Source organism: Drosophila erecta, unplaced genomic scaffold (assembly GCF_003286155.1).
Source record: "Drosophila erecta strain 14021-0224.00,06,07 unplaced genomic scaffold, DereRS2 tig00000126-arrow-pilon, whole genome shotgun sequence".
Taxonomy (NCBI): domain Eukaryota; kingdom Metazoa; phylum Arthropoda; class Insecta; order Diptera; family Drosophilidae; genus Drosophila; species Drosophila erecta.
In genome coordinates, this window is record NW_020825209.1 from 223,718 (window position 1) to 250,489 (window position 26,772).

Here is a 26,772-nt window from a genome sequence, read left to right on the forward strand (position 1 = left end):
CTAAAGGCTTACTAAATCGCGTTAAGTATGCCACATGTGTGACTGCTGAAGAGCAAAGCAACTCTTAATGCTCCTAAATAACTCGTATACATATTCTTGCACCCGGAGGATTAACAAACGAAAAGGCAATTAAAATCAAAGCCAATAAAGTCAACTTCCGGACGAGCTGTCAGAGTGCTTCGATTTCCGCATAAATACGCCGCTGCATGCTGCACTTTATCTCAGTGTCATTTGTGGCTTTTATATTGTGTATGTATGTTTTCGGGATCTCTGTGGGTTTTGGGTACCTGGCAGACAGGTGGCTCTCAAGATAAGCGGGGTATGCGATACCCGCCTCCCTTTCGCAAACGTGTTTGCAAGCGGATCGTACACGAAAGTCGGGGCCGTATGCCAAGTGCATATATGTATATATGTCTGGGGATTACTTCCTGTGGCAGATGAACAAAGACGCTGCGAAAAGAGGCGCGCGGCATGGAAGGAAGAGTGCGACAGGCAGGAAGCGACTGCGCGAAAACAATTCGCAGTTGTTCTTAATAATTATTTTTATGGCCCGAGACCATGAGCGCGATTGCCAGGCACATTGCGTGCTGGTGATAATTCGCAATTTATTGATTATTGGGGGACAAGTCGCTTGCAACAGAGAGTGTTCATCATTCAGATGAACAGCCCAACGTCGCGCAATAAAGTTCGAATTTACGCCAAAATAACTATCTAATGGATGTCTGAGTTCGGTGGCTCCAGCCCTGCGACTCGTTGCCTACCCCAATAATTTCCGTTGCAGGTTGGCTGCTGGTGTGTGGTGTGTGGTGGGTGTTCCGTGAGAAGAAAGCTCCGGTTCAACCACCCACAAACACTTGATTCTACAAAGCCACGCGCGCCAATGGATGTTGTTGGTTAGCTGAAAGCGGCCAGCGGAAAGTTCATGCACCTGTGGCAGCACCCGCCCCGCGCCGCCCGCAACGTCCTTGGTGTGCCGCGTTGCAACAGAAGTGGCGCTGTCACTTTCGCTGAGCGGCATGTGCTATATATACCACACGGACGTCGCACACTCTTTGCTCTGTGACCGATTAAAGTGCACACACTCTGCCGCTTGCGAGCAATAATATGCACAATAACAAGTGTATAAACAATAGCTAGAGCAACAATATCGGTTCGTTACACCGATAAGAGCTTTATGGCCATTTTTTCGCTTTTTGAAAGTTCAAAGTTTCCTTTGGCGGCGCGCTGAACGAGGGACGTGTTACACTTTCGCCTCATATCGCATGACTTAGTTAAATAATTGCATCGCCATGGATTTGGGACTTTGATTCGATTGACTTGCAAACCATTTGCTTAGCGCTTTAGCTATGAAACTTTACTCATATGGCAAAAATTTGTTTATTTTCAGGTGAGTAAAACCTCCTAATAACGACGAAACACTATATCAAGTATCTCCGAGTAAGTGCCATCATCCTTAAAGATATTGCCCACACAAGGTTTGCGACTTGAAATACTGGCCATAATATACATAACTTGGGCAGAAGTGTGGAAAAAGGCCAAAACCACTCCAAGATTCATTTCGAAATTGCGCATTTGTGGCGAGTCTGGAATTTGAAACGAGCACCATATATTTGTTTATATTCATAACAATATTAATATACAACTTGTTGCGTTTCGAAAACAATTAGCCCCGAAATGCCATTTCGTATAAATTTGGGACTGACGCATAAATTAAATTGGTTTTAGCCGAAAAAAGTTTATCATTTATTCAGAAGCTTAACATTACCACGAAATGTGCTATCAAAGTGGAGTCTTATGAATATGAAAAGATTGTTTCTTTGGGATTGATATCTTGGAATAGAAAAGCAAGTACTGATTGTTTCTGGAACTTGTTTAATTCAGCAATGCTGATTACTCTTTTGAAACGTTTCTTAACGAAAAATAAATTAATGAAGGAAGTTATGTAAGCCAAGCAAAGCTTGGAGGTGTTGATTCAGATTTTGGGGTTTTGCCAGGATAGAAATATTATTTTTCGCGGTGTATCAGAGAGGTCGACAACACCTTCAACCGCCGGTGGGGTGGCAAGTGGGAAGCCCTCAGAAAAAACATAGTGGGGTGTCTCTAGTGAGCGGGGAACCAGGTTCAATGGCCAAACCCCAAAACACACAAACCAGAAAGCTGAAAGCAGAAAGCAATAAGCCAAAACTCACTCGGCCAGATGGGAGGCAAATGGAATCGAGACAGACGCCAACAGCCCCAAGTTCAATGTTGTATGCTATACGGGGTCTATATAGTATATAGAACCGTGTGCATACCACATATATTGGGGGTTGTGCAAGGCAAGGCGGCACTCCGCACTCCGAGTCATTAACATCGGCCGAAGTTCGGACAACAAATGATTCGTTGAACCCAGGGAACCGATAGAAAGTGTGGGAGGGGAGGCCCAGACAGAGTTGGCCAACACAATTGCCTTTTTCTGGAGTGATGAAGCAGCCCCCTGAAATGGCACCTCGTGATTTCACATAATAATTTGCCAAGGACACGTGTTTTGTTTCTCAAACAAAGACTCTGATATTTTATGTAGATAGGAATTATCGCAGTGGGTGTGGCAATTACAGAAATGCGCTTCATAAATACGTTTGCGCAAAAAAAAATCAGTTTCCTTCTTTAAGCTGGCTTGGTTAATGGCAATATAAATACTTATGTGTAGATTCTGTTTTGAGCCAAGACTTCCTTTCAAGCTCCCTTAGACGCTCACATGTAGGTGAACTAGTTTCCATTAGATTTAATGAGTTCTAATGTGGTATACCCGCTGTCAGTCACCGCGCACACTTATCCATCCATCAATAATGGAAGCGATTCCCACCGATGAAATTGATAAACTTTTCTGGCTGACGTGGCCCAAAGCTAAGAGTTATTACATTAGGGGGTTGCTACGCATATTTGATAGGATCACCCAATACACAGGGGATCGAGCGTTTTCCTAACCACGTCAATGGCAATTCGCTGACGCAGTTGGTGGCAAGTTCATATGTGTCTGGAGGTAGTAGTTTGGGCCGACATGGGGCAAGCTGGTAGGTAGTGGAGATTCGATGAGTGGGTAAGGTTAGCTGCAGACAACAAGTGAAATACGTGCAGTAGAAGCGCAGTTTAGTCGTACGTGTTTATTCGGGGAATTCTAACCCCATGCATTTGGCGTGCTCAATACAATTGTATACACTTTTTGAGCGGTGCAACTGCAAGGTATGCTTAGTCTTAAATTGCGCTGAAAAGAAATAGTCGTTATAGTTATATTTGTTCTAAAAATATATTCATTTAATGCAGAGACTCAAGCAAAAAACGATGCAGGAGATTTAGCATCGTTCACAGCCGAACAGAAGTGGCTCACGTGCTTTTTCGGTCGCACAGTGGATTAATCTCCATAAATCGAAACTTTTATTACAGCTGAAAACTCTCCTTGGCAACAAGGCAACAAGCTTGGTTATAAATATCTCTGTTGAAAAGTTATTGATATCGGAGAAGTTAAAAATGTATTGCTAATGGACTTGCTATATAAATTAAGGAGGAAATGTATTTGTTAAGTCCGCTGTATATTGCCCACTGTGCGATCGCGACCGCGTGCTTTTCTGGTGAGAGAGAATGGGAGACTGCTCCACTTTCTACACTCGGCGAAAAAACATGTGTATTGTCATGAATTCAATAGGGTCATATTTAGATATCACACTTGAAACCAACGGTGCGGATGATTAATATTTTCCTGCAATTGCTGGAAACATATTTATTTTCGAATTTAAAAGAGTCGTAAATATGTTAGGATGCTCTCAATTTTGAGTTTACATTGTTGCAATTTGCAACACGACTGTGAGTGATTCATGAAGAGAAGTGCACTAGGAGAGAGTGAGATTGAGTGGAGAGCGATTTTCGCAGTCGTGTTGAGCGAATTCCGAATGGCATGCCAAAAGACCCGTTTCTTTCGGTGTAAGAGTTTTGGCGCTCTCTTCTCTCCACTCTCTTTTCGCTGCGGCGTCGACGTCGTTCACTCGAATTTCGTTTCATTCATTTTCATTCGACGATTCGCCGTCGCCGCACACGCAGGTTATTCGCTGCGCGCTCCGCCGACAAAATAAACCGAAAAATAAATCAAACAAAGTGTTTTTCCCACGACGCGAGTTTTCCGCGGCGGTTTTTGGCCGATTTGACTTTTGGATTTTCACCAGTTTAACTTAGCTTTTCCGTTCAAGAGTTCGGGGCGTTCTTGCGTTCCTGGCCACCGATGCAAATCAATTACGCCAGATTTGCAGTGCAAAACAATGGCGTTATTTGTGCAACAACAATTACTAAAACAACGGCGGCAACAACAGCAAAATCAGCAAGAGCGAAAAAAACAACAACAAAGGCAAAGGAGCAGACAGCGCAGGACATTCAGTTAGTTCCCCGTAAGGATACGGCTCAACTGCTTGTGTGCAAAAAAAGAAATATATCCCTACAAATTACAAACAAGAACTAAAAAAAGTGGCCGAAATCTGAGATAAAAGAAGATACACAGCGCAACTTGAACCGCAATAGGAAATCGCTACAGTTGCACCTGCGCAAAGAATTGTCATCAAATCGATATCCGAACGCTATTCTATTTTCTTAGCTTTTTTTTGAGTGAATTTCAAAGTGAATATAGAAACATACAAATTAAAATTCAATAATTGAATAATTGAATAATTTACACCGCAATGGAGCAAATAACGAACTACTTCGAGCACATGGATTACGTGTCCTTCGGCGTGGTGGCGCTGCCGTGCGTGGTCATCGCCGTCTACGGATTCCTGCAGGTGGCCAGTGGCCTGGCCAAGTGCAAAAGTAAGTCCCGAACGCCAGGTGTGTTTTACCCCACCTGACTCATAATCAAAAGCGGCTCGCTGACTAAGCCAGATGCCAGATGCCAGTGAGCCGTCGAGATGTGGTACGAAAATAACTCTTAGGTTGCGGAAAGGGACACTTTGGGTACTTAAGCCATCAAGTTGAAATGTGAAACGAATTACGGAGGATAAGTGTACACACAACTTTGGGATTCCTGATACCCAGTGTATACAAAAGTATTGTATTCGATTGCATTGTTTCACAATTTGGCAAATGATTGATCGCTTAAGGGCATTGTTCATCGTAAGTGACACCAAATGAATTTCGCTTTCCTTACGGTTTATGACTCGCTGTCATTGATCAAATTGCCGTGGACAGTAAATGGCATTTAAACGATTTATCTAGATGTGGCTGAGGGTGCCTTGCGACAGAATCGGGGAAGCATTGTAAGCGACAGCAATTGTGTCCAAGCGACCGCAAAGATTTTCCCACTTCACGGCTCAATTAGCCGCAAGTGAAGTACACTTCTCGAAACTGTTATCTAGATTTCTAGAACTCAACCTAATCCACTTTCGGCTGAGAAATGGAGCAGCATTGGCATTTCCAAAATAGTCTCGGCTCCTCATGATGCTTAATCATATTTGCCTTAAAATGTTTGAGCTAGAAACAGCTGCCGGACTTTCCCACACTCCCCAACCGATGTACATACATATGTACGTGTACATATGTGTGTACGTCCGAAAAGCCGCCTTCCAAAGCTTTCGCCGCTCGAAGTGGGTTTATTAATAGCCACGCCCCCCTCCCGCCCCGCCATAGTTGGGGGTCGTATGGGAACTGGGAACCGGGAAGTGGGAACCTATGGCACTGCCTGACCTACCCCTCGCAGCTGAATGAGTGCCTTGCGGAGGCGATAAGAACTTCAATTGCAATTAATCAGAGTGTTCCTGGGTGGAAATGAGGGCGCGGGGGCAACCCGAAAGATATCGCCGCTCTGGACTTGGACAAGGAAGCAATCGGAATCAAGTTTTTGTGTCAATCTTGATATGATTCGGCTGCGGTCTGGTTTCTTTGTGCGAAAAGTGTGTGTTTTAAAAACCCGATGTTTACATAATAATCCGCCAGTCGCAAAGTCCGCGAGCAACTTTCATTCGGCAAACTAATTTGCATGGAGCTGGGCACGAAAATGACTTTAGGTTGCCTACTTTCTTTTCGGTTGAGAAAGGTCCGCCCTCGGCCATCTGCAATCGGAGATGTGCGAGTATATGTACCACACACATATGGGCCATATACTATATACATATAGTAAACATTTTCCCCCTACTCTGCTGCCTTCCTTAAATTTTATTTGACTTTTTCCCCAGCTATTTTGGGGCCTTCTTGCGAGTGTTTATTTCGCCTTGCTCTTGTTATTGCCGCCCGCCTCCTCTGCAAATTGAGTTCATTTATTTTTACGTGTAGGCAGTAAACGAATTTCAATAAATTACCAGAGATACGAACTGCAACGGGCCAAATTAATCAGTGGCGGAAAGTGGCTGAAATCTTTTCAGTCATTGGACGAATACTGGCGCGGGATTTCTTATATTGTACATTTGTACTGTAAAATGAATACTTCTGGAGCGTTCATTTGTATATTCTTGTTTTAAAACGATCTTTATAACACAATAGGGCGATCTTATGTATCTTTATTTCAGCAGCAGCTTGCAGCCGAGTTCAAGTGCAATGCCTTTTAACTTTTTGAAGAACTTAAGTAATGGTGGATTTCGCTGTGTTTAAATGCCAAAAGACAATTGGCTTTACTTTTTAATTAATAGCTTGCCCGGATTCCGGAGCATTCAGACCGTAGTTATTTAAATTGTTTTTATTTATTTTCCTTTTCCTTGCCCATGACATGCCATTCACATTTCCATTTGGTATGCATAATACACCTCCGTGGCTAATAACGTTGTGTATTATATTTTTCGCGGCTTGAGAATTTGTTGCAGATTTCTGGTCGAGACGCTCAAATCACGAAATCCCGCCGAGGCGTCATTTATAATTGTTTATACTATACATTTTTATTGCCAGATGTGGTGATTGATAGCCCGCCACAAGTTCCAATCAATCACTTAGCGATTGAAGACCACGATAAGGCTAGTTTCAGTGGCTGATATATAGTCTTCCTAGCAATTCAGCGCTCAACTAGGAATCAGCTAAGCTGTAGTTGAAATTAAATACCCGCTTCAGTCGCTATAATATCTATAATATAATATAATAACAAATGCATTTATCACTGTCCAAAATTCTCGATCTTGCTTTAATCCACATACTAATACGTCGTCATAGATCCAAAGTGAACCAATTCAAAAATCCCTTTAGGCTCACATCTGATTTCGAAAGTTTGCACGCAAAGTTTGAGCTTGTGTATGTTTACCATAAGCGTGACAGCAGTTAATCTGCCCGAATTTGTTATACAACAATTTAGGTTTATTAATCTATTAAATTGTGTCAGATGGTGTGCCGCTGTTATTTTTAACACACGCTTTTACCACATCATTTGCGCGACAGAATTTCGGAATTTCGCATTTCGTCCGAGTGTCATCATATGATTTTGATTACGATTATGGTTCTGTGTGTACGTTTTCCTTTTGCGCCGCCACGCTTTTTGCATAATGTTTTTGAACTCTTGTGCTAATTTGTGCTTTGGATCGAGATCACGAATGCGGCACGCCGTCTACGTGGGAAATGATTGAAGTATTCGAGTTCAAGGGTCGTGACATAATAGGGTCCACACAGCCGCAGCTAATTTGCATGCGGCCAAAAGTGAAAAGTCAAAGAAATTTGCTTTTGCTTTCGGTTTTGGTTATTGTTTTTGTTTTTGCTTTTGTTTCTGTTTCTGTTTCTGCCATTCGAAGACCCGAGAAGACCAAGACGTGACATAAGAAAGGTCGTCGCAAAGACCAAGACCCCTGGAGTCGCTCTTCCATTTGCATTTCCAATTCCAATTCCATTTCCAGTTTCTTTTTTCTGTCTGGTGATGGCCAAGTCCAAAGTCAAAGTTGGCCAAAGCGAAAGTTTTCGCCTCGCAGGTTTTTTGTATTTCATTTTTTCGGTCGAACTTCTTATTTAACAGCTTCGTTTTCACTTTGGCTTGTTGTGCTTAGCTGTTTATTTTTCTTGCCGGTTTCTTTTTCATCGGCTTCTGCTGTTTTCGATACGTGCGACAATCCAAAAATGTGCCGAAATGTTTTTGAAACTGATTTTGAAACCGCTGACTCACCCAGCCACAGACGCCGACTGAAATTATGAAATCCCCATCCATCATAATTCCTTTGATTAATGGTCATACTAGCTGTCGTCGATTTTCAGATTTTTATTTTCAGGTGCTTTAATTAGGAGCGAACATTTATTTATCGCGATATTTATACTTTTCCAAAGATCTACAGAAACGGGTGTCATAAATGTTGTTTGAAAATCGTTGGCTGCTTGATTTAGCCATTATCCAAGCCACATTTCCTAATTAACTGTGACCGATCCGCCAAAGAAAACAGCAAACCTACGATGATGCAAGCCAAATGGGGCTTAGACACAGACATTTGTCAAGGGGCCCGTCAGTGGGCACAATCCATAGACCGTCATCCCCACGAAGTAGTAACTCAAATTGCCCGCTGCATTCCGGGTTGCTAACACTTTGCACAACGAAACACAGTTAATTGACAGAGGCAACAATTTGTTGGCTGCTAGTAGTAGGAAAAGCCCCTCTTTTACTAATACTACTACGTTTCTAGGCTTCACTAGCTGCAGATTTGTATAAACGCTAAGGGCTAATTGTTTATTGATCCGAACCGATCGCTCATTCAATCAAAAGTATCTCAAATGCCCAAATTCCGTACATTTTGTATTCAAACATAAACAAAATGAAACACTTGGCGCTAAACAGCACGTTGCTCTCCATCCCCCTGGGACTACGCACCTGATTTACATATAAACACATTTTATTTATGTATATTAATGAATTTATTTGGTTCGCGGTGAGAGGCGAACAGCGGTCTCAGCATTTTATCAAGAAATCGTATTTCAAAGATATCGCACACAGAACTGGGCCTCTATAGTCTTACTTTTAAGGGGTGATTTACGCAGGAAGTGTTGGGCTTTCAGGCTATACATAGGCTGAGGCTGAGGTTATATTCAAAGTAACTAACTAGTGGAAATATTATGTCATTGCTGGTTGCCGTTTGAATGATTAGATGATTGGATGATTGGATGATTGGATTATCGGATCAGCAGTGTCGGCGGTGTCGGCGGTAAGGTTTCGCAGTATTAAAACAGATTTCTATGGGGATATACAATACAATAATAAATACATACCCAGGCCTGTTGGTGTATCTAGCACAATTTATAGATAAAATCTATTCAATTGTTGATCTTAATTTAGAACAACGAGTGGGTTGTGTGATGCTGTGATTTCCTCTCTATAAACTTAGTGTTGGACCCATCATCGCCCCATCTATTTTCCCCACTTCTGATCGCATTCCGCACCAGTTTTCTTACCAAATTTGCACACAAATTTGCCACTTTCGCGTTTCAACAATATTCATTTACCTTTACATATATACGTGTATGAAAGCCTCGAATGACAAGCGTGACGAAACCCAAGAATAAAGCACGAAAACTGCAAAATACAAAATGAATTAGCCAATTGCACAGGCTGTGAGTTGTCATTAATGTTATGCAAGCACTCGTATAACTATCTTATTAAATATATTATTTATTAGTCATAATATCTCTTTTCTTGGTCAACTTATTCAATTTATTTGTCCAAGAGACTTCCTCAGTAGCCGAACTACACTATAATAACCATATAACTACAGTGATTTGCCACAATTACTACCCACTTTCCCACTTTCCCATCGTGCCGCTTAACTTTTAACTCTGCCCTCTAACTTCTTTCCTCGATTTTCCGTCTCTGTGGGCATTTGATTTGTGGACCGATGCGGTTTCACTGCCACAGAGTCTACAAAAGTCGGTGGCTCTGCCCTATGTAGCTGTATTTACCAGACTTCTCTTTTCTATGTGCTCGTCGACGCTATTTACTTATGTTTTTTACAAGTGCAATTGAGGTTACTTTCTATTTAAAATGAAATAAATAAGTACATGCATGCAAATGGAGTTTTGGGGCCGGCCAGGCGATCATTTGGGTTTTCATCGTTTCTCCACTTCTTCGTCAAGAAGTCTTGACCAAAATCTTTTGGGTCTCTGGAGGCATTTCGATTGTTCTCTTGCGTGTTGGCCTTTTCAATTGCGTTGTATATTGATAATTCAATGCATTGGGGGAAGCTATTTGCCTAATAGATACCTTTGAGAACCCAATAGCTATTGATTTGCTTATATCATCAATAGCTATTGATTTGTTGCAACGAGCTGTGCGAAAAGTATCTCATGGGACACGTAACGTAGAGCCACTTTTCCGTGGGAAACTCGACTTTCCGCCGAGTTTCACTCCGATGTGCTTGCAATGCCGCTTACTTAACATTTTGCCAATGTTTGCTCTATTTTCCACCAGTTTGTTGGCTGCCTGCACAGCTGGCGACGTGCATCAAAATCAAAATTTGCCATCATTTCTCTAGCTGTCGTGCCCTTGTTCACTCAAGACTAAGTATTAGTTAGTATTTTGGCTTCTTATTTATTTATTTGCCCCTCTTTCTCGGAAGGAGGATGGTGCTTACTGTTTGTGTTTTCGCTCTTTCTCGCCTCGATTGGCTCTGTTTTGTATTTTGAATTTTGTATTTTGTATTTGCATGAGTTGGTCACTGTGCGCCCATTTGTATTACTTTGATTACTTGGCTGGCTGGCTTTGAGCGAAATAAATCATCGAGTGTGTGCTTAAAATAGTAATATCCCCCGAAGAGCAATCGCAGCGATAACCATCATACACATCGTACGTCAGCCGATTCTATATCATAATAATAATAATAATAATTACCATAAATATAAGACTGCTCGTCGCGCTTTCTTTGTATGAATGAAGGCGAGAATCCGTCGCGTTTTCGCCCCCAAAAGAAAAATGCAAAACATACCAAAACAAAATGCGAAAACATTTTGTCAAAAGTAATTTTTCAACGAGCGGCCAAACAAAATGCTCTGCACTGGAAACAATAATTTGCCATTCGTTATTATTACTGGCTTATGACAACGAACTTAGAGCATCGTAGTTGCACAGACAACAAATTCTGTTTGATAATGGATTGCGTCGAGCAGTCCAATTTCGGTCCTACAGAAATACAAACTTTTCTCTCCGTGTAACTATCGCCATCTCCCCCTCGCACGTTTGTGTGGGCCGTGAAAGCACGAACAAGAGGAAGAGAGAGCCGTGGACGTCGAAAACAATTGCAAATTGTGATAAACTAGAGAAATAGAAAAATATGGGTCATCCTCAATAGATAGAAATCTGGTGAGCCACTTGTTCTTCGGTCTATTACTACTACTACAGTATACAGTAGGTAAAATAGCGTTTTGAGTCGTGGAGACTGGGAAAATGAACGGGGAAAACAATTACCAACTTAAGCCAGGCGTAACGCCCAAAAAAACCCACCGGCATAGGAAAAATTTGAGATTCGAAATTTGATCGATTTCACTGACTTTAAGTTCTTTTTATGAATAAGCGGGCAAATGAAAAAGTAATTTCTGAAATATGCAATATCCGCTGATTTAATTGCATTGATCATTCAAGATAATTGTGGATGTCTCATTCATCCACGCTCACATCTCTGCATCCACAAATAAAATTTTAATAAAGACTTCGCTTAATGAATATGATTTGTTTTGACAAGTGTCAGGATTTTTTGGTTCACAATATTATTACGATACTTGGAATGTAGTTGCCTGCGGGTTGTTATTGTTGTGGTTCAGTTCATTTCGAATTGTCAAAAAAGTGTCAGAATCGCAGAATTGTGACAGCAAGCACGCGGACTCACATCTTAAATGAACTCATCCCTCCAATTTTAATTTCGGGAAGCCAAGCACCAGCAAATAAATAAATACGAGTCTGAGGAAATAAGTCGAGAAAACAGAACATTTCAGCGAAATTAGTTGCTTGTTTGTGTCGTTCAAGTATTTGAGTAAACAGCAAATTCCATAATGTTTTCAATTAATAACTATATTTTTAATATGGGTGCGCATTTATAGTCACTATAAATAAGATACTTGTCCTAGTAGCGGTGTCAAAGGAACTCCTTCGTTGATAAGCCTATCAAATCCACTTTAGATTGTAAATTAATAGAGCAGTCATCATATTTTGAAGGAAGGAATCAAGGTGAATCAAGGTCTAAATATAAAGTCAAAACATTACATAAAGATGAGGAAATGAGCAATGACGTGTCACAGTCGTATGAAATAAACTAAAGCCATATTATTTTATTTAAAAGTCAAAACATTGAAGTCCATTTGGTGCTGTTATTCTTTTGCTGCCTAAAAAGCGGAAAATGTTTTTTCAGCGAACTTTCTTCCGCTGCGGAAAGAACATGGAAAATTGCGTTGGCCGCTGGTATCAGGGCGCATATAAAAAAAAAAAATTAAGTGAAAAGCCCTGAAATTTGTCAAGTTGATACCACATTGCGCATACGCCATGTGCTCAATGTCGTCATCGGAAGCGATTTGTTTATCGATTCTCGAGCCAGCCCCCACACCCCATTTCCAATCGTATTTATTGCGCGCCACACAAATCACTTATTATTATTTATTTTTGTTTATCGTAAACAAATTATTCATTGAAGCTCCGATTCGAAACCATCAGCACAGCGGATGATGTATGTATATGTACATAGGCATAAAGGAGCTGGCTTATCAGCAGTCAGCCATTGAAAACCGCATTATACGCCAACACATCACGCTCCATCGTGGCGATCTCTTCCTTTTTTTTGATTAGGCCAATCCCCAAAATAAAATCCAAGCAGCGGCACGTCCCAGGTTGATCAGTCTTCCTGTTTTTGGCACTGCCTTACATCAATCTAATTTACGTTTATGCGGCCACAATACGGAATGGCAAAAAGTTCTAGATGTTCGCGCTGGGGGCACGTAATTGAATGCGAATCACTTAATTTCCTATGGACTTCCATTCATTTTTATGGCCCGACCGCAATTATACAATACATTAAGGCCGCATTAACATTTCCGGTCCCCGAAACGAAACATTGGTTATTACAAGAAGCACACACGTGTCTTTTCAAAAGCCGACTTCAAACCCCAAAACCCAAAACCCACAGCCCACAGCCCAAAACCCTAAACCCCCAAACATCAACTTAAACTGAAAGCCCGGAGGCCTCCGAGAAAAGTTCGTTGGCACCACCACCCCCCGCACGTAACCCCCAGTGGAGCCATTAAACCCATTAGGGAAACTCGTTTTGTGATTTCGCGCGCCGCACTTTGGAGTCTCGGACAAAATTTCCACTCGATTTTTCGGCTATTTTTCGTTGTCTCGTGGAGTTCGGAAAACTTTCAAGCGATACTCCCTGAGCGCACATGTGGAATATGTATGGGGATGTGTATCTTAATCTATACAAGTATCTGTAAAATGTATCTGTATCTGTATCTGTAGCGGCGCAGCACACACGCTTGCGCGGAAGCTTAAGCTTGGGTTTTCAGCTGTTGCCATGCGCCCAGGCACAGAAACCTCCTTGGTGAAGTACCTCACGCGGAATACCCTTCGTTGGGCGAAAGGACATGTGCGACCCAGTTCGTGATCCAGTGTTCATGTGTTGCTGAGGGAGTTGCGAAGTAACGATACGCCAAGTGAGATCTCCCCCTTGAAGTGCACAGAAGGGTATCCCGAGTTCGCCGTGCGCCGTGCCATGTTTCTTTTGAAGTTTCTCCCATTGTGCGGTGCGCTGTTATAATCTTTCCTTAATGATCCGCTTCAGTTGGATCCCCTATGTACTATATTCGCTCCCATTGTCTCGTTTCCTTGCTCTTTTGCTTTCGCTGATATCTTTACTCATACACGGGTATGGTGGATACATATGTACATTTGTATCTGCACACTGTGTGCACATTCCGCGTTGGAATTCATTCAGCTTTGGCGCGCTACATTTTCCCGGTTCCCAGTTCATACTAACTTGAATGAATATGAATGAGTCGTATTTCGCCCTTCGATCATTATCGCAGTGCCAGTGATGATGATGAAGATGATGATACAGATGATGCAGATGATGCAGATGGTGAGTTTCGTTGGCTACTAAAATAGAATGCATTTCCGTTTTGGCAAGGCGGCGATTAAGAAAGAAAACAGAGAAAGAGCGGTGGCGGTGGCGGTGGCGGTACAGTGGGGCCTGGGGTGATTGCACACACGTGCCCACAGCGATCTCTCAACGAACTTGTCGCATTTGTAAGCCTAAGCCTTTTACCAAACTGGTTCCACGCAATATCATATCATCATTCCGATTTCGATTCGCATGCCGATTCATCGCCATTCAGTGCGGCGGCTCCACACATAAATCACACGCCCTAATTGACGACGAGCGGGGGCGTGGCCGCAGGCGAATTTCGCGATTTTGCATTCGGCAAATGAATATTACCAAGAAGAACGCCTGAATTACCCGATTATTTCGGGCAGTTCTCCCGCTCTGCGCGGCCAGTGCACTGGCAGAAACCGGAGTGCTCAACGGCAGCAGGCGCTGAGCAGAAGCAATCGATGGCGATGGCAGCCAGGTATTTTCTTCCAGTGTGGTGGGGTGGGTGGCGCTGGAAAGGCGGCAGGGCAGGCGGTACGCACATGGAGCGGCGCTAGGCACGAACTGGTACCTGTTTCGCAAAGTCGTCATTTTGACTGGCTTTTGCTCGTCTTGGGCTTTCAGACTTTCTGACGGACAATTTTTTGTCTTATTGTTTTATTCGTCCATGTATAATTTTTACATTTTCGGTTTTGCTGGCGGCTCGCAGCTGTGCGATCTGTGCAGTTGTTGCTTTTGGCACTCTGGTTCGCCATAAGCGAATAATTGTCGAAATTCCAAGACTCATTTATGGTGGTGGACCAGTGAAAGCGAACCAGATGATGAACCTATTGCTGTGTGCTCGCCGGCTAAAAATACCGGCAAATGTTCTTATTGAGTGTTAAAATTCACACGCAAACATGAAGACTTCACGAGCATAACAAAACTAATTTTGCTTTGGCCAGAGCAGAGGAAATACGCGAAACTGCGAAGCTGCGAAATTGCGAAATTGCGAAATACGTGGAAAAACAAATTTCCCCAACATACATAGGTTCATATGTATCTAAGGGGCACAAATTGCAGTTGCCTGCGAAGCTGCTGGTTTGCAATGCATCAGTTGAGTATGAGCTTTCGCTATTCGTAAATTAGGAAACCAACTGCTCGAAACATTGGTTTCCACTCAACCAAAATGCATACAACAAACTGGGCACGAGTATAATCCAAACGAGTTGTGCCACTCGCACAGGAAAGATATTCGCCGGCTGCCCGTAGTTTTTTTTATATACATATGTGTATAAATCCTCAAACTGGATTCAAGTCGTCAACCAAGCGCACATCGACTCTTTATGAAACCATGAGAATGTGGATAGCATGATTGGCCTGCCCTATGAGTTGACTGGTTCCGAAACTGAAACCGAACCCCGAAACCGTCGAATTATGTGGAAAAATGATGTGGTTTATTGGAAGTTCGGGGAAAAACTTCGGATCACATGGCCCGGTAGATTTCCGTTTTCTGAGCACTGGGCTCCTTGGCAGTTGACGTAGTGCTGTGGAATATTATTATCAACATGTTATCGGAACAGTTCAAGACATTTTCAAAACAAACTAAACATTTGCACAAAACTATCAAAATTATTGCCGTTTGTTTCGCTTCGTTTTGTCTTTAGTGAGCACACAACACCACCAAACCGATTCGAATCGAGCTAAATTTTCGAAAGCATTGGACAAGCGGAATAGCGGAAAAGCGCAAAAGCTGCATACTTTTCCGAAACGGTTTTAACTCGAGGTTCGAGGTTCGAGGGTCAAAGGTTGGCAGATAAAACAGGGCGCCCCCACAACAGAATTGGATGTCGTTGCAGCCCAGTCTTAAAAACACTACAAATTCCCTACACTTCGCATTAGAAAAAGCCCTGTGTGGCAAACAAGAAAAGCCCATCCAATGGCATCGCTCATACGACCCGTTGGCGCCTTTATCTAAGTAGGAAGCGTGTGGGGCACGTGGTCGAAAGCTGGTCGCAAGCTGGTCGATGGTCGAAAGCTGGTCGAAACACAGTGCGACTTGGCCTAGGTTTCATTCTGCCAGCGAAAGAGGCGGCAACAGAGATATAGAAAGAGAAGGAGCGACCGAGCGATGAATGCGCTGTATTCCCGCTTTATCAGCGGCAGCGGGTGATTCATTGTGTCGTCATCGAATTGTGAATTGCACGACTATGTCTCTGGGGTTTTTCGCCTTGTTTTCTTGGCGTCCAGCTTTTGTTTATATCGCGAGCGTTCGCTAATCGCGCCATTTAGTTGGCTTTCAACTGCAAGTGCAGGCGGTTAGTAAGGCTCGCCACCAAATTCAAATATTCTTACAAATATTTTTACACCTCAACCCGATCGCCGATCACCATTCACTGATTATAAGAGAAAAGACAAGCAAAGCCTTGTTGCCAAAACCGAAACTAATCCGATCGCGTTTATGTCTGCAGCGGTGCGATGCATTTCTTTCTCGAAGATTTCCTGCAAGTACATCTACTTAAGATTTGTAAGTTTGGGATTTACTACGTTTATGTGCAGGCTGTGAAACCTTTGCTCTTCACTCACCACTACGCTTACTAATGCGCTGCCCTCTTTCCTTTTTGCAGATGACAAAATGCAGCGTTGCAACCAGAACAGCAACAGCAACAGCAGCAGCAGCAACATTACCACGACCAGCAACAAACGCTGCCCTCAAAAGTACACCGGCAACAACCTAGCCGCCACCAGCGGCATGCTGGCCTACCAGCAGCACGCCACTGCCACTGCGGCAGCAGCCTTGCAGCACGGCAGCAGCGCCGGTGGCAAGAACTCCTCTCGCAAGAGCCGCTACAACAGCAACAAGCAGAGTCAGCAGCAGCAGCAACAGCAGCAGCAGCAGCAGCAGCAGTTTGAGCATATCCAGAAGCGGAATGGAGCCGCTGGAGGCGCCGCAAGCGAGTGCTCTCCCGCGCCACCCACAGCCACCTGGCTCGAGCGGGGCTACGGACGCCGGCTGGCCCATTCTTCATGCATCGAAGGTGAGTGCTTGCACCCGGTTACTTTACGCATGCTACATTGGTGGATGGTTCTTGGTGGTCATGGGCGGGCAGCTAATCAGGTCCAGCTAATCACTCAGTGCGGCGATTACTCTGAGTCACTTGGCCAGCACTGACCTCTGGCTACGGCGGTTTAGTCAGTGCGACGCCCACATGCTCATATCTCGGCTCATGGGTACGAAAATGAAGACGACGCTGAATCACGATTTCGCATTGTTTTTAATAAAATTCCAAGCAAATCGGCCGGCATCTGGAGTGAATCACACACACTCGGCCACGAATTTGGCGTCATCGCCGCTAACGGCAATGGAAACGGGAACGCCAATTTGGATGGTATCGGGTTTACGGAACGGGAACGGTTATTTCAAGACTGCGTCATTCCCGCGGAGTACAGTGGAGTACAGAGAGCTCCGATCTATGTTTCTGGGTCAGTGGATTGATGGGCGGAGGATCTGAGATTTCTTATTACAATGCCTCCGGATGGATTGAGTTCACTCCGTCCAGTGAGCACTCAAAAAGTTTTGAGAAAGCCTGCTGATTGTATTTTCGGGTACCTTATTCTTCATCTGTCATGATTGCACACATTTTTCTGGTACTAGGCCAGGCTTTTAAGTATGTTAATTGCGAGCCGAGCTCAAGTGCCCACCCTACATTTTCCATGTTGCGCTTCGGGGGAAACTTATGCAAGTCCACTTGAACTGAAGCGATATCTATTTGCGGAATGTTCTTATCAAACTGGCTTTATCTCTGAGCAGCCGTTTGATGGGGGGTAAGCCCTAGGCTACCAATATTTCAATTGAAACGCTCGAGCACCTCAGCACTAGAAATCAGGCTGGTTCGCAGTTGAGAAAATATGAAAATATCTATCGGGATATATGTACGTGTATTTAGGGACATAGATAGACAGCCACTTTCATTCGGGTTTGGACTGCGAATTTCGCTTTCGTTCGCATTAAAAATTCAATTAAAAACGCGGCGAATCGACGTAAACAAAAGGAAATTAAATAAACAAACAAAGGCATCTTCTCCGTAGCAGTCATAAAAAGCTAAATATTTACATTTTTCCCCACTTTCATAATGTATGCGCATCGGGAAGGTGCTGAGTTTTGGCTTGTCTATTTATTGATCGGCAATTATGATTGCAAATGGATGGCTGATGGTCATAGCACATAAATCACTTCCCTTATTAGTGATTCTCTTGCTGGAAGCGTATGTAATGTATGTAACTGGGCGTATTTCCACTGTTGTAAATTGGATTGATACCGACTTTATTATGACTGGTTCTAGCGTAACTTCGCGATTTCGAATTTTCCACTATTTATTTTTCGGCATTGATCAGCAAAACTTTCCGGAATCGGGCGTCTAACTAATTCTTGTTATCGTCGAACTGGAATAGAACGTGTATTTGTGGGGAAAGCTAAGACGCAAAACTGAGCAGCTGATTAGAGCTCAGATTTTTCAGTTCCCAATCAGCTGGCGCCTCTTAACCATTTGTGCTTGCTGTTTGCTCTTGCTATTTGCCACTTGCTATTTGCTTTTTGCTTTTTGCTTTTTGCTATTTGCTATTTGCTTTTGCTAAATGCTATTTTCTATTCGACTTCTGCCGTATCAGGTGTGTTATTGGGCGTAGTATCAGTCGATCGATTTGGTCAAACGATGAACTGATAATCGACGTGGACCGAACTAAGCGTACACACTCGTACATATATGTGTTTTGCTCACTAGTTGCGCAAGAGATCGTTTTGTCATTCATTAGCACTTGGCTGGAAGAAGGTGGCCTAGAGCCCATTTCCGAGATCTCCGGCCAAACGAGATTTGCAGCCCAAAACTGGTTCATCCCTATGTTATATGTTCTCTATGGAAAGTGTTCGATTTCCCAAAAAAATGCAATTGCTCAGATAAGGAATACAGCCAATCATCTGATTAGTAGTTTTGTATCTTTCAAAGAGCCCCAAGTACGCACTTGAATGCCCCATTTTCCAGTTTGACTAGAAGCCTTAGTCTTGGACTTTGCAGCATTGTCCCAATTGAGATTATCGTCTAAATGGCCAGAGGAATGTCTTCCACGGCGGCCGACATTCGAAGAATGCGTTTTTTACGCCCCACAAGTTGGATTTGGACTCGTTTCGGATTGCCATTTTGGGCGGCAGCCACCTCGATGTTACGTCCATGGGTGCACATTTATTTTTAGTTTTGCCGATCTATTTCCATTACTCCCAGTGCACTTTGCACATATGTACGCCTGCTCGCATTTTAACCCATTAAAGACCGCTACCGCCCGAAATCCGTAGCCGCACTACGCAACCGTAGAAGTGCTCGCAATTCCGTTCATTGCTGTTCAGCTATTCGCAGGTCGGCACTTCATCGTGATGAGCAGCCCCATCGTCACTCGCATTTCGCATTTCGCATTTCGCTGCCGATCCGTGGAATAGCTCGCAACGCCCCTCCACTTAACCCCTCGTCGCCCCACAGTCCCCGGCGTCTGTGGTTCTGGTTCCCCGCCGCCGGCAATAGTCAAGGTCGACGTGTTCGCCGTTTAGGCACCGGCCGTTTACCCATTGTCTGAGTCCGTCCGTGTCTCCAATACGACGCCATCCCATCCCATCCCATCCCATCCAATCCGATCCCCAGCCAGGCCTGGGGGCCAAAGATCAGCGAGATCAGCGAGGTCCGCGAGGTCCGCGCACAGTGGGCGAGGCCAGAGGAGAAAGTTCAATAGGCAACGCATACTCGCCTATTATATCACAGCTACACCTGGTTCTTCTCGTCCAAACTCCCAGTCATCAAGCTGTCTTCATTAGCCCTTCTTCGCAGCAAGCCCTTTTCGTAGCAGGATTAGGTCTGCACCATGCCCATCCAGATCATAGCAATGGCAAGATAGTCCAGGAAAGTGCTCTGAAACGTTTTAATATACTTTTGGATGCTATTAAGCTATTCCCAGAACATCCAGCGAAGAGTAAATACTTTTGAGCACGCCCAATTAGCACATCAAGATTATTCATCGCTTGCAGCAGTGCCAGGTATTATCTAATGACTTGGAGCCATCTAGGTGGCGTATCTAGAGGTCTAGATTCAGTCAGTCGTTTTGATTGCTCTTTCGAATCGCTGCTTTTGTTTGGGACCGAAACCTTATTGAACCTTTGACCCCCTTCTGCTGACCTCGATGGCCGCATTTGCATGCAATATATACATATGCATGTATGTTTGATTAATAAAGCCCGTGCTGTGTGTGTGTGGCACATGGCTTACAGCAGAGGCGACTTTGGACTGTGCCAAACTTTGGACGACGGCGGGATGTGGTGACATACGTGAGCGCGCTATAACTAGTATCATAGTATCATAGTATCACCGTATCATGGTATCATCGTATCATAGTCATATGTTTCGCTGAGCTCAAAGCCAAGTTTTCGGGCTCATTAAAATGCACAAACCAATTGCGAGACGAGTAATTTGTTCGTTGTCTTGGCACAGGAAGCGGCGCATAAAGCCGAAGGTCGTTTTTAAGTCGCACAAAATTATACACTGGCCACGCCGAGCACCTGGGAAGCTGTGTAAGTCTGGGCACTCGAATGGGTTGCCTTGCCTGCCCCATGACGTGCTGGTACCTGAGCATTATGGCAGAGTTGCGTCACCATTTGCCATCGTATCGTCACCAGGCAGGGCTATCTCCTGCCCCAACAGCTGGGCAATTCGTATTTGCTAACCGGGTTGGCGGTTCGCGTGATTTGTTATTTCGGGATTGCCGCATCAGCGGAGGACGGCGAACTGATTAGGACGGCCAACCACACTCGCTTCCCAATCAAATCGAAGTAGAAGTCGAAGTCGCAATCAGAATCGGAATCAGAATCGGAATTACAATCGCAATCACAGGTGCAGAGACAATCGCGGCACTCGAGGGAAATTTGGGGCGCTGTTGCCGTAGGTAACTGGAAGTTGGCCAGTGCCTGGACACGCACATCTTATCGCCGCCCGGTAACCAAATGTGGGTAGCCTTCCACTCTAGCACATGGCACTACTCGTACTACAGATGGCATGGCTCTAGCATAGGCATAATTGGGCTGAGAAGAGGAGTTCCGCCAATTATTCAATTATATCCAATTTCTACGCCAGCCGAGTGCTCCTACCACTGCGTGTACTCATGGATTAGCACTCGCCAGTCGCCCCAGGCGCTAGTCTCACTTATTTAACTAAACTATCTAATCTAACACTCGAGATGTTTTCACCCCTCCTGAGGTTAAGGTCTGCATGTGAGGAGAGATTGAATGCCCTTGAAGGCGGCCATTATCACGTGTCATAAAGAAGATCTTGTAAATAGTCGTTTTGGGGTTCTAGTGCCGAAGTGCAGAGTATCACCGACTTCGCCCATACTCTCGATCACAAACTTAGCTATGTTTACCTTTCAGTCGAACGCACAAATAGTATACGTTATTCTATGCTCTTTCAAGGCTGCTCGAAGAGTTTGGCGCGTGCGTGGGTCGCCGATAGTGCTCCATTATAGGGCCTGTCATAAAGGCGTTTGGAAACCACATTTTAGTGATTTGGCGGGCTTCCGAGAGCCGCACAGATGGCCGGCCAGAAGCCAAAGCACGCCCAAAACCAGCCACGCCTTATCTAATCGCTGACCACGCACTCGACGCCCCATGTACTCACCCATACGTGATGGACATACCCATGGCGAGTACATATGTACATGTGTAAACCATAACCCGATCCAGCCAATATCATTTCCAGCACCGCCCGGTGATCCCATCGGCTCTTTGGGCTTCCAGCTCACGTCCGGGTGCTTAGTGGCCCGGCGTCCTTCGGCCGGGCGGAGTCAACAAACCCACCTGCCATATGATTTATCTATGCGCGCATTGAAATTCAATTTCAGACGAGTGGCTGCCGCCTTCTGGGCCCCCAAAGGGGTGCACATACTCCATAATCCGTTGATGTGTGCCTGGGGAGCAGCACACGGGTGTTGAGGAAGTGCTCGAGCTGGGGGTAACCAAGTAAGCTGCCAGCTGATGGGAGGCGGAAGAGCCAGTGGCAGTACAAAGTGGCAGATAAGAAAGTCGAGAGGCGGAACAGGAAGACACCACATGGCCGAGTTTCGCTGGATCAACTCTAGGATCATTGATGAGTAGGTAAACTAAGGAAGAAGCTGGTGATTTATTGTACGTTGTAGCCGGAACTCCTCGCTGCCTTACAACCCCACTTTCTTGGGGCTGGACAACATACCTGGAACCTGGAAACCAATGTATCCGAAAGATTCGCGTTCGGCACGAGAACTGAAATGGGAATGGGAACGGGGAAACGAAGGAGAAGCGCTGAGCTAAATGCGGAAGCAGCTACGGGCACATAATAGTCATAATAAACGTCTATAATTGTAATGCGTCAACGCGAGCCCCCTGCTGCCCCTTCGAGCCAGCCCCCGCCCCCTGGGTGGCAACCAAATAAGCTGAATTGCGAAAAGTCGGGAAGGAACCCCGCACATGCGTCGATTTCCAGTCATGCGTAACCTTCCCTAAATCAAATCACACACTCGAAACTTAAATACGCGCACTTGCACGGAGAGAAATAAGTTAACATTCATGCATACCTGGTGCACACGCACTCGCTTCAATTGCCAATTGAAAATCTACCATTTACTTGTATTTATTGAGCACTCGAAACTGCGATAGTTGACACTCAGCATTTTGAAATATCTAACAATTATGGCCCAAAAGTTCTGAGTGTAGTGAATAATAAAACAGAGAGGTGCGAGAGAGAGCGAAGCTCTAAAGCACGTGGTTCTGTTGATAAGCGTGTGTGTCGGCATTAGCTAGCTGCACCTGTGTGTGTGCTGTTATCAGAAATTTGAATTTCCAAACGAACATTTTATTTTATGGTAATAGGATCGTGAAATTTGCCTAATGAATTAAAAGCACAGCTCAATAAATACAAGTCCACACCAGTAGTATTCGAACTCGCAAAGGTGGTAGTTTAATAATCCATAAATAACTTCTTTTACGAACTACTAAAAGCGTGATTTCTAATTTGTTAAAAATTAATCAAAGTTGATACTAGTTAATGAAAGTCCACAAATCGGTTTACTTCGTACTCATACTCATAAAATAGTCGCACAAACTCATTAAACGTAACTGCTTGCGATCGGTTTGAATCACAGAGCTATAAAAGTGGTGTACCTATTTAAACTAACTCCCCACTCCCCCTTTCTTACAGACAAATTCCTAGGCCAGCACAATCCGGGGCATCGCAATAGCACCAGCAGCGAGGCGACCAGCGAGGACATAGACTCCAGCAGCGAGCTCCTGAACAAACCGAAGGGCAATTCGAGCGCCGGCAGCAGCACCTTCAACAACCATGTGGCAGGCAGCAGCAAGAGTCGCTCGAAGCGCCAGCAAAAGCCGTCCGGCCAGCAGGCTCGCAATCCTGACCAGAATGGCCAGAGGAGCGGAGCAGCGGCAACCATGGCGGGCCAGAAAGCCAAGCAGGCGAATGCCAAGTGGCGCCAACAGCAGCCCAATCCCAGCAGCAACATACAGCAGCAGCAGCAACAGCCACAGCAGCAGCAACAGCAGCAGCCGCAGCAGCAGCAGAAGCGCGGCAGGAACAAGAAGTCCGCGAAGTGCAGCAGCAGCATCGGCAATTCCGACAGCAACATGGTCAAACACGGCGGCAACAGTCAGCGGAAGACCTGCGATAGTAGCTCCTCCTCGGCGCTGAGCTCGCCCACCAGTTCGCCCACCAGCTCCCCCCACGCCAATGGAAACCGGAAGCGGATCGAACGATCCTTGATGCCGGGAGCCGCTCTGGAATGGCGCCGGGAGCGGGAGCGTGGTCGCCAGAACGCCAACTTCCTGGTGCCACCCCTCCGCCAGTACGAGCAACTTGATCTGGACGACACCACCGTGGTGCAGCAGCTGCGTCGGCACATCATAGATCACCATCTGCTGAGAGTCTACGGCTTTCCCGTGGAGTCGGTGGTCCATGAAGGCGCCATCGAAATCTTCAAGTGCCTGCCGCACATGAGTTTCGCAGCTGCACTGGCGGAAACTGCACCGGCAGTCACGGTGATCAACTACCACGACGGGCTGACCAACCGCGCGGAGGAGGAGGTGGCCACCTCGACCGACTCCGGCAACAGCTCGCCCCGCTCCCTGGACTCCGAGTCGGGCGGCGAGTGGAGCGGCAGCGAGTGCGAGTCCTCGAACTCATCGTCCTCCTCCACCGGCGACGCCGAGCTGAGTCTCGAGCTCAAGTACTGCCAGTACGTCCAGGTGGAACGGAGTCTGGCCAAGCCGTGTGCCCGCTGCAAGCGCCACTTTCTGGTGGACGAACTGACGGGCCAATACTTGACCCGCGAGGAGTGCCACTATCACTCGGGCAAGTACCAACGGTACTACGACGGCGTCTGCCACGGACGCTGGACGTGCTGCAACGAGGGCGAGGAATCCTCCCCGGGATGCTGCCTGGGCGACCGGCATGTGTGGACGGGATCGGTGGTGGGTGTCAATGGGCCCTATTACGACTTCGTTAGGACCGAGCAGCGGGGATCCAGCGAGGACGAGCCCGCCGTGTACGCTCTGGACTGCGAGATGAGCTACACGGGTCGTGGTCTGGACGTGACCAAGGTCTCCCTGGTGGCGCTCAATGGACAATTGGTGTACGAGCACTTTGTTCGGCCCGAGTGCGACATAATTGACTACAACACCCAGTATTCGGGCATTACGGAGAGGGATCTGCGTACCGGAGCCAAGAGTCTGGCCGAGGTCCAGCGGGATCTCCTCCAGCTGATCACGGCGGACACCATCCTCATCGGACACGGGCTGGACAACGATCTGCGCGCACTGCGCCTGGTGCACAACACCCTGATCGACACCTCCATCAGCTTCCCGCACTGCAGCGGGTTTCCCTACCGCCGCGCCCTGCGTCACCTGACAAAGGTTCACCTCAAGCGGGAGATCCAGAGTGGCGACGGCACCACGGGACACAGCAGCTTCGAGGACTCGCGGGCCTGCATGGAGCTGATGCTGTGGAGGGTCAACCGTGAGCTGGATCCCGCTTGGAGCTGGGACGATTGAGGGGTCTCGATCGGGCTCCATCGGGCTCCGTCGGGGATGGATTTGGGGACGGATCGGTAACATTGGGGGGCAGCAAGTACTTTTAGTTGTTAAGCCAGTAGGAACGCCTAGTTTGTACTAGTACTGTATTCAACAAAACACAATCGTAAAATCTCAGCTGGGTTGCCCACCTGGCAATCGGTCTCTATAACACCACTGTTAACTAACTGACTTATCTCGGTTAAACATCTGTATAGGGCCCAATTGCCAGGGGTTGGCTCAGCGTATCTATATCAAGTAAATCGCAAAATTGAAATGACAAAAATGGCAAGAGAGGAAGAGGAGCAAGCGAAGGATGAGGAGGATAAGCACATAATTATATGCGGTACATAAGGTACATTTTGTAAGCGTATATTTATAGAGAAATAGTACTTTAATCTACATATGTATATACACATATTGTTTTTTTTTTCTTGATTTATTTCGAACCACGAGAAAATGTACTGAAGTTTTAACTGTGATGTTTTTTCACTTTCTCACATATTTACACGACAAACGAAAATGAAAAGTAAAAGCTTAAAAAAAGAATAGAAAAATACAAAAATGCAAAAATACAAAAATATATACATACCCGCACATACATTATTTTGTTAAGAAACGCAAAAAAGAAAGGCAATCCAAATAAGTTTAATTTTGACCAAAACTTTCAACTAAAATCACTCCATTTATCTTCATTTACCATTAGGTTTCGTTAGGTTTCGTTTCGTTTGGTTTCGTTTCGTTTTTTTTACCCCCCAATCATTTCTTTTATTTTTTTTACGAATAAAGCATCTCATATACAAAAGGAAACGAAGAAAAGTAAAGTTTAACTTGAACTACTTTATACACTATGCATAATCGTAAGTTAGGTTAACCTTTTGTTTTCTGCAAACGTTTTGATTATTTATTTAACGAATCACGCGACAAGTTCATTGAAAATTTCTTCAAGTGTACAATTTTCCACATTGAACTCCCCCATTTTAGGCTAAGAAATACTTTTCGTTTTCTCTCCAGAAACTGTCGACGTTTAACTATTGTTCCTCGATTCTGGTTTTCTGAAACGAGCCGAGGAATACTTTATTTGAAAATCGATGTTCCTAGCAGAATAAGTTTCAGCACAAGTACACTGCGCCAAGCAGATGTCTTTATATTGAACGGAAAAAGAGAAGAGTAATGCAAATGCACAACGAAAATTTGAAGAGAATAAAAGCAACAAAGATTTGTCTAAAACTAAACACTCACAACAGAGTTGTTCTTATTTCTGGCACGGAAACCCAGGGAAACCCTGGAAACCCATTCTAGAGGTCCAAAGATTGGCTATTGGGTATCAATCGGGGGTATTAAGCGTGACGAAGGCACAGCCGAAATTCTTTCACCTTCGCATGTGGTAATGTTTATGGAAAATATCAACTTGATGCTGCTAACAGTAACTGCGCATGCCTCTTAATTTGGACGGTTCATCTATTTGCCTTGGCCAAACAAATGGGCTTCACTGCTATTACAGCTATTACTGCTATTACTGCTATTCTACTACTTGTGCTTACAAACCGCGTTACCTTAGCGCGGCGATCAAGATCAAACCGCATGTGTTCCAGCCGACTTCGTCGATGCTGGCCCTGCGTC

The 26,772-nt window shown here is 45.0% G+C and overlaps 1 protein-coding gene across 2 annotated transcripts; it reads left to right on the forward strand.

The window, feature by feature from the left end:
- Positions 1-4,039: 4,039 nt before the first annotated feature.
- On the forward strand, positions 4,040-26,384 carry LOC6555689 (probable WRKY transcription factor protein 1). Of its 2 annotated transcripts, none has more exons than XM_015153321.2 (3): positions 4,040-4,830; positions 16,637-17,047; positions 23,270-26,384. In XM_015153321.2, the coding sequence occupies exons 1-3, from the start codon at positions 4,704-4,706 to the stop codon at positions 25,129-25,131; spliced, it is 2,400 nt and encodes a 799-aa protein (XP_015008807.1). In that variant the 5' UTR covers positions 4,040-4,703; the 3' UTR covers positions 25,132-26,384. The 2 variants fall into 2 exon arrangements, with proteins under 2 accessions (XP_015008807.1, XP_026837672.1); XM_026981871.1 differs by lacking the exon at positions 4,040-4,830 and adding an exon at positions 16,473-16,536.
- The last annotated feature ends 388 nt before the right edge of the window (positions 26,385-26,772 follow it).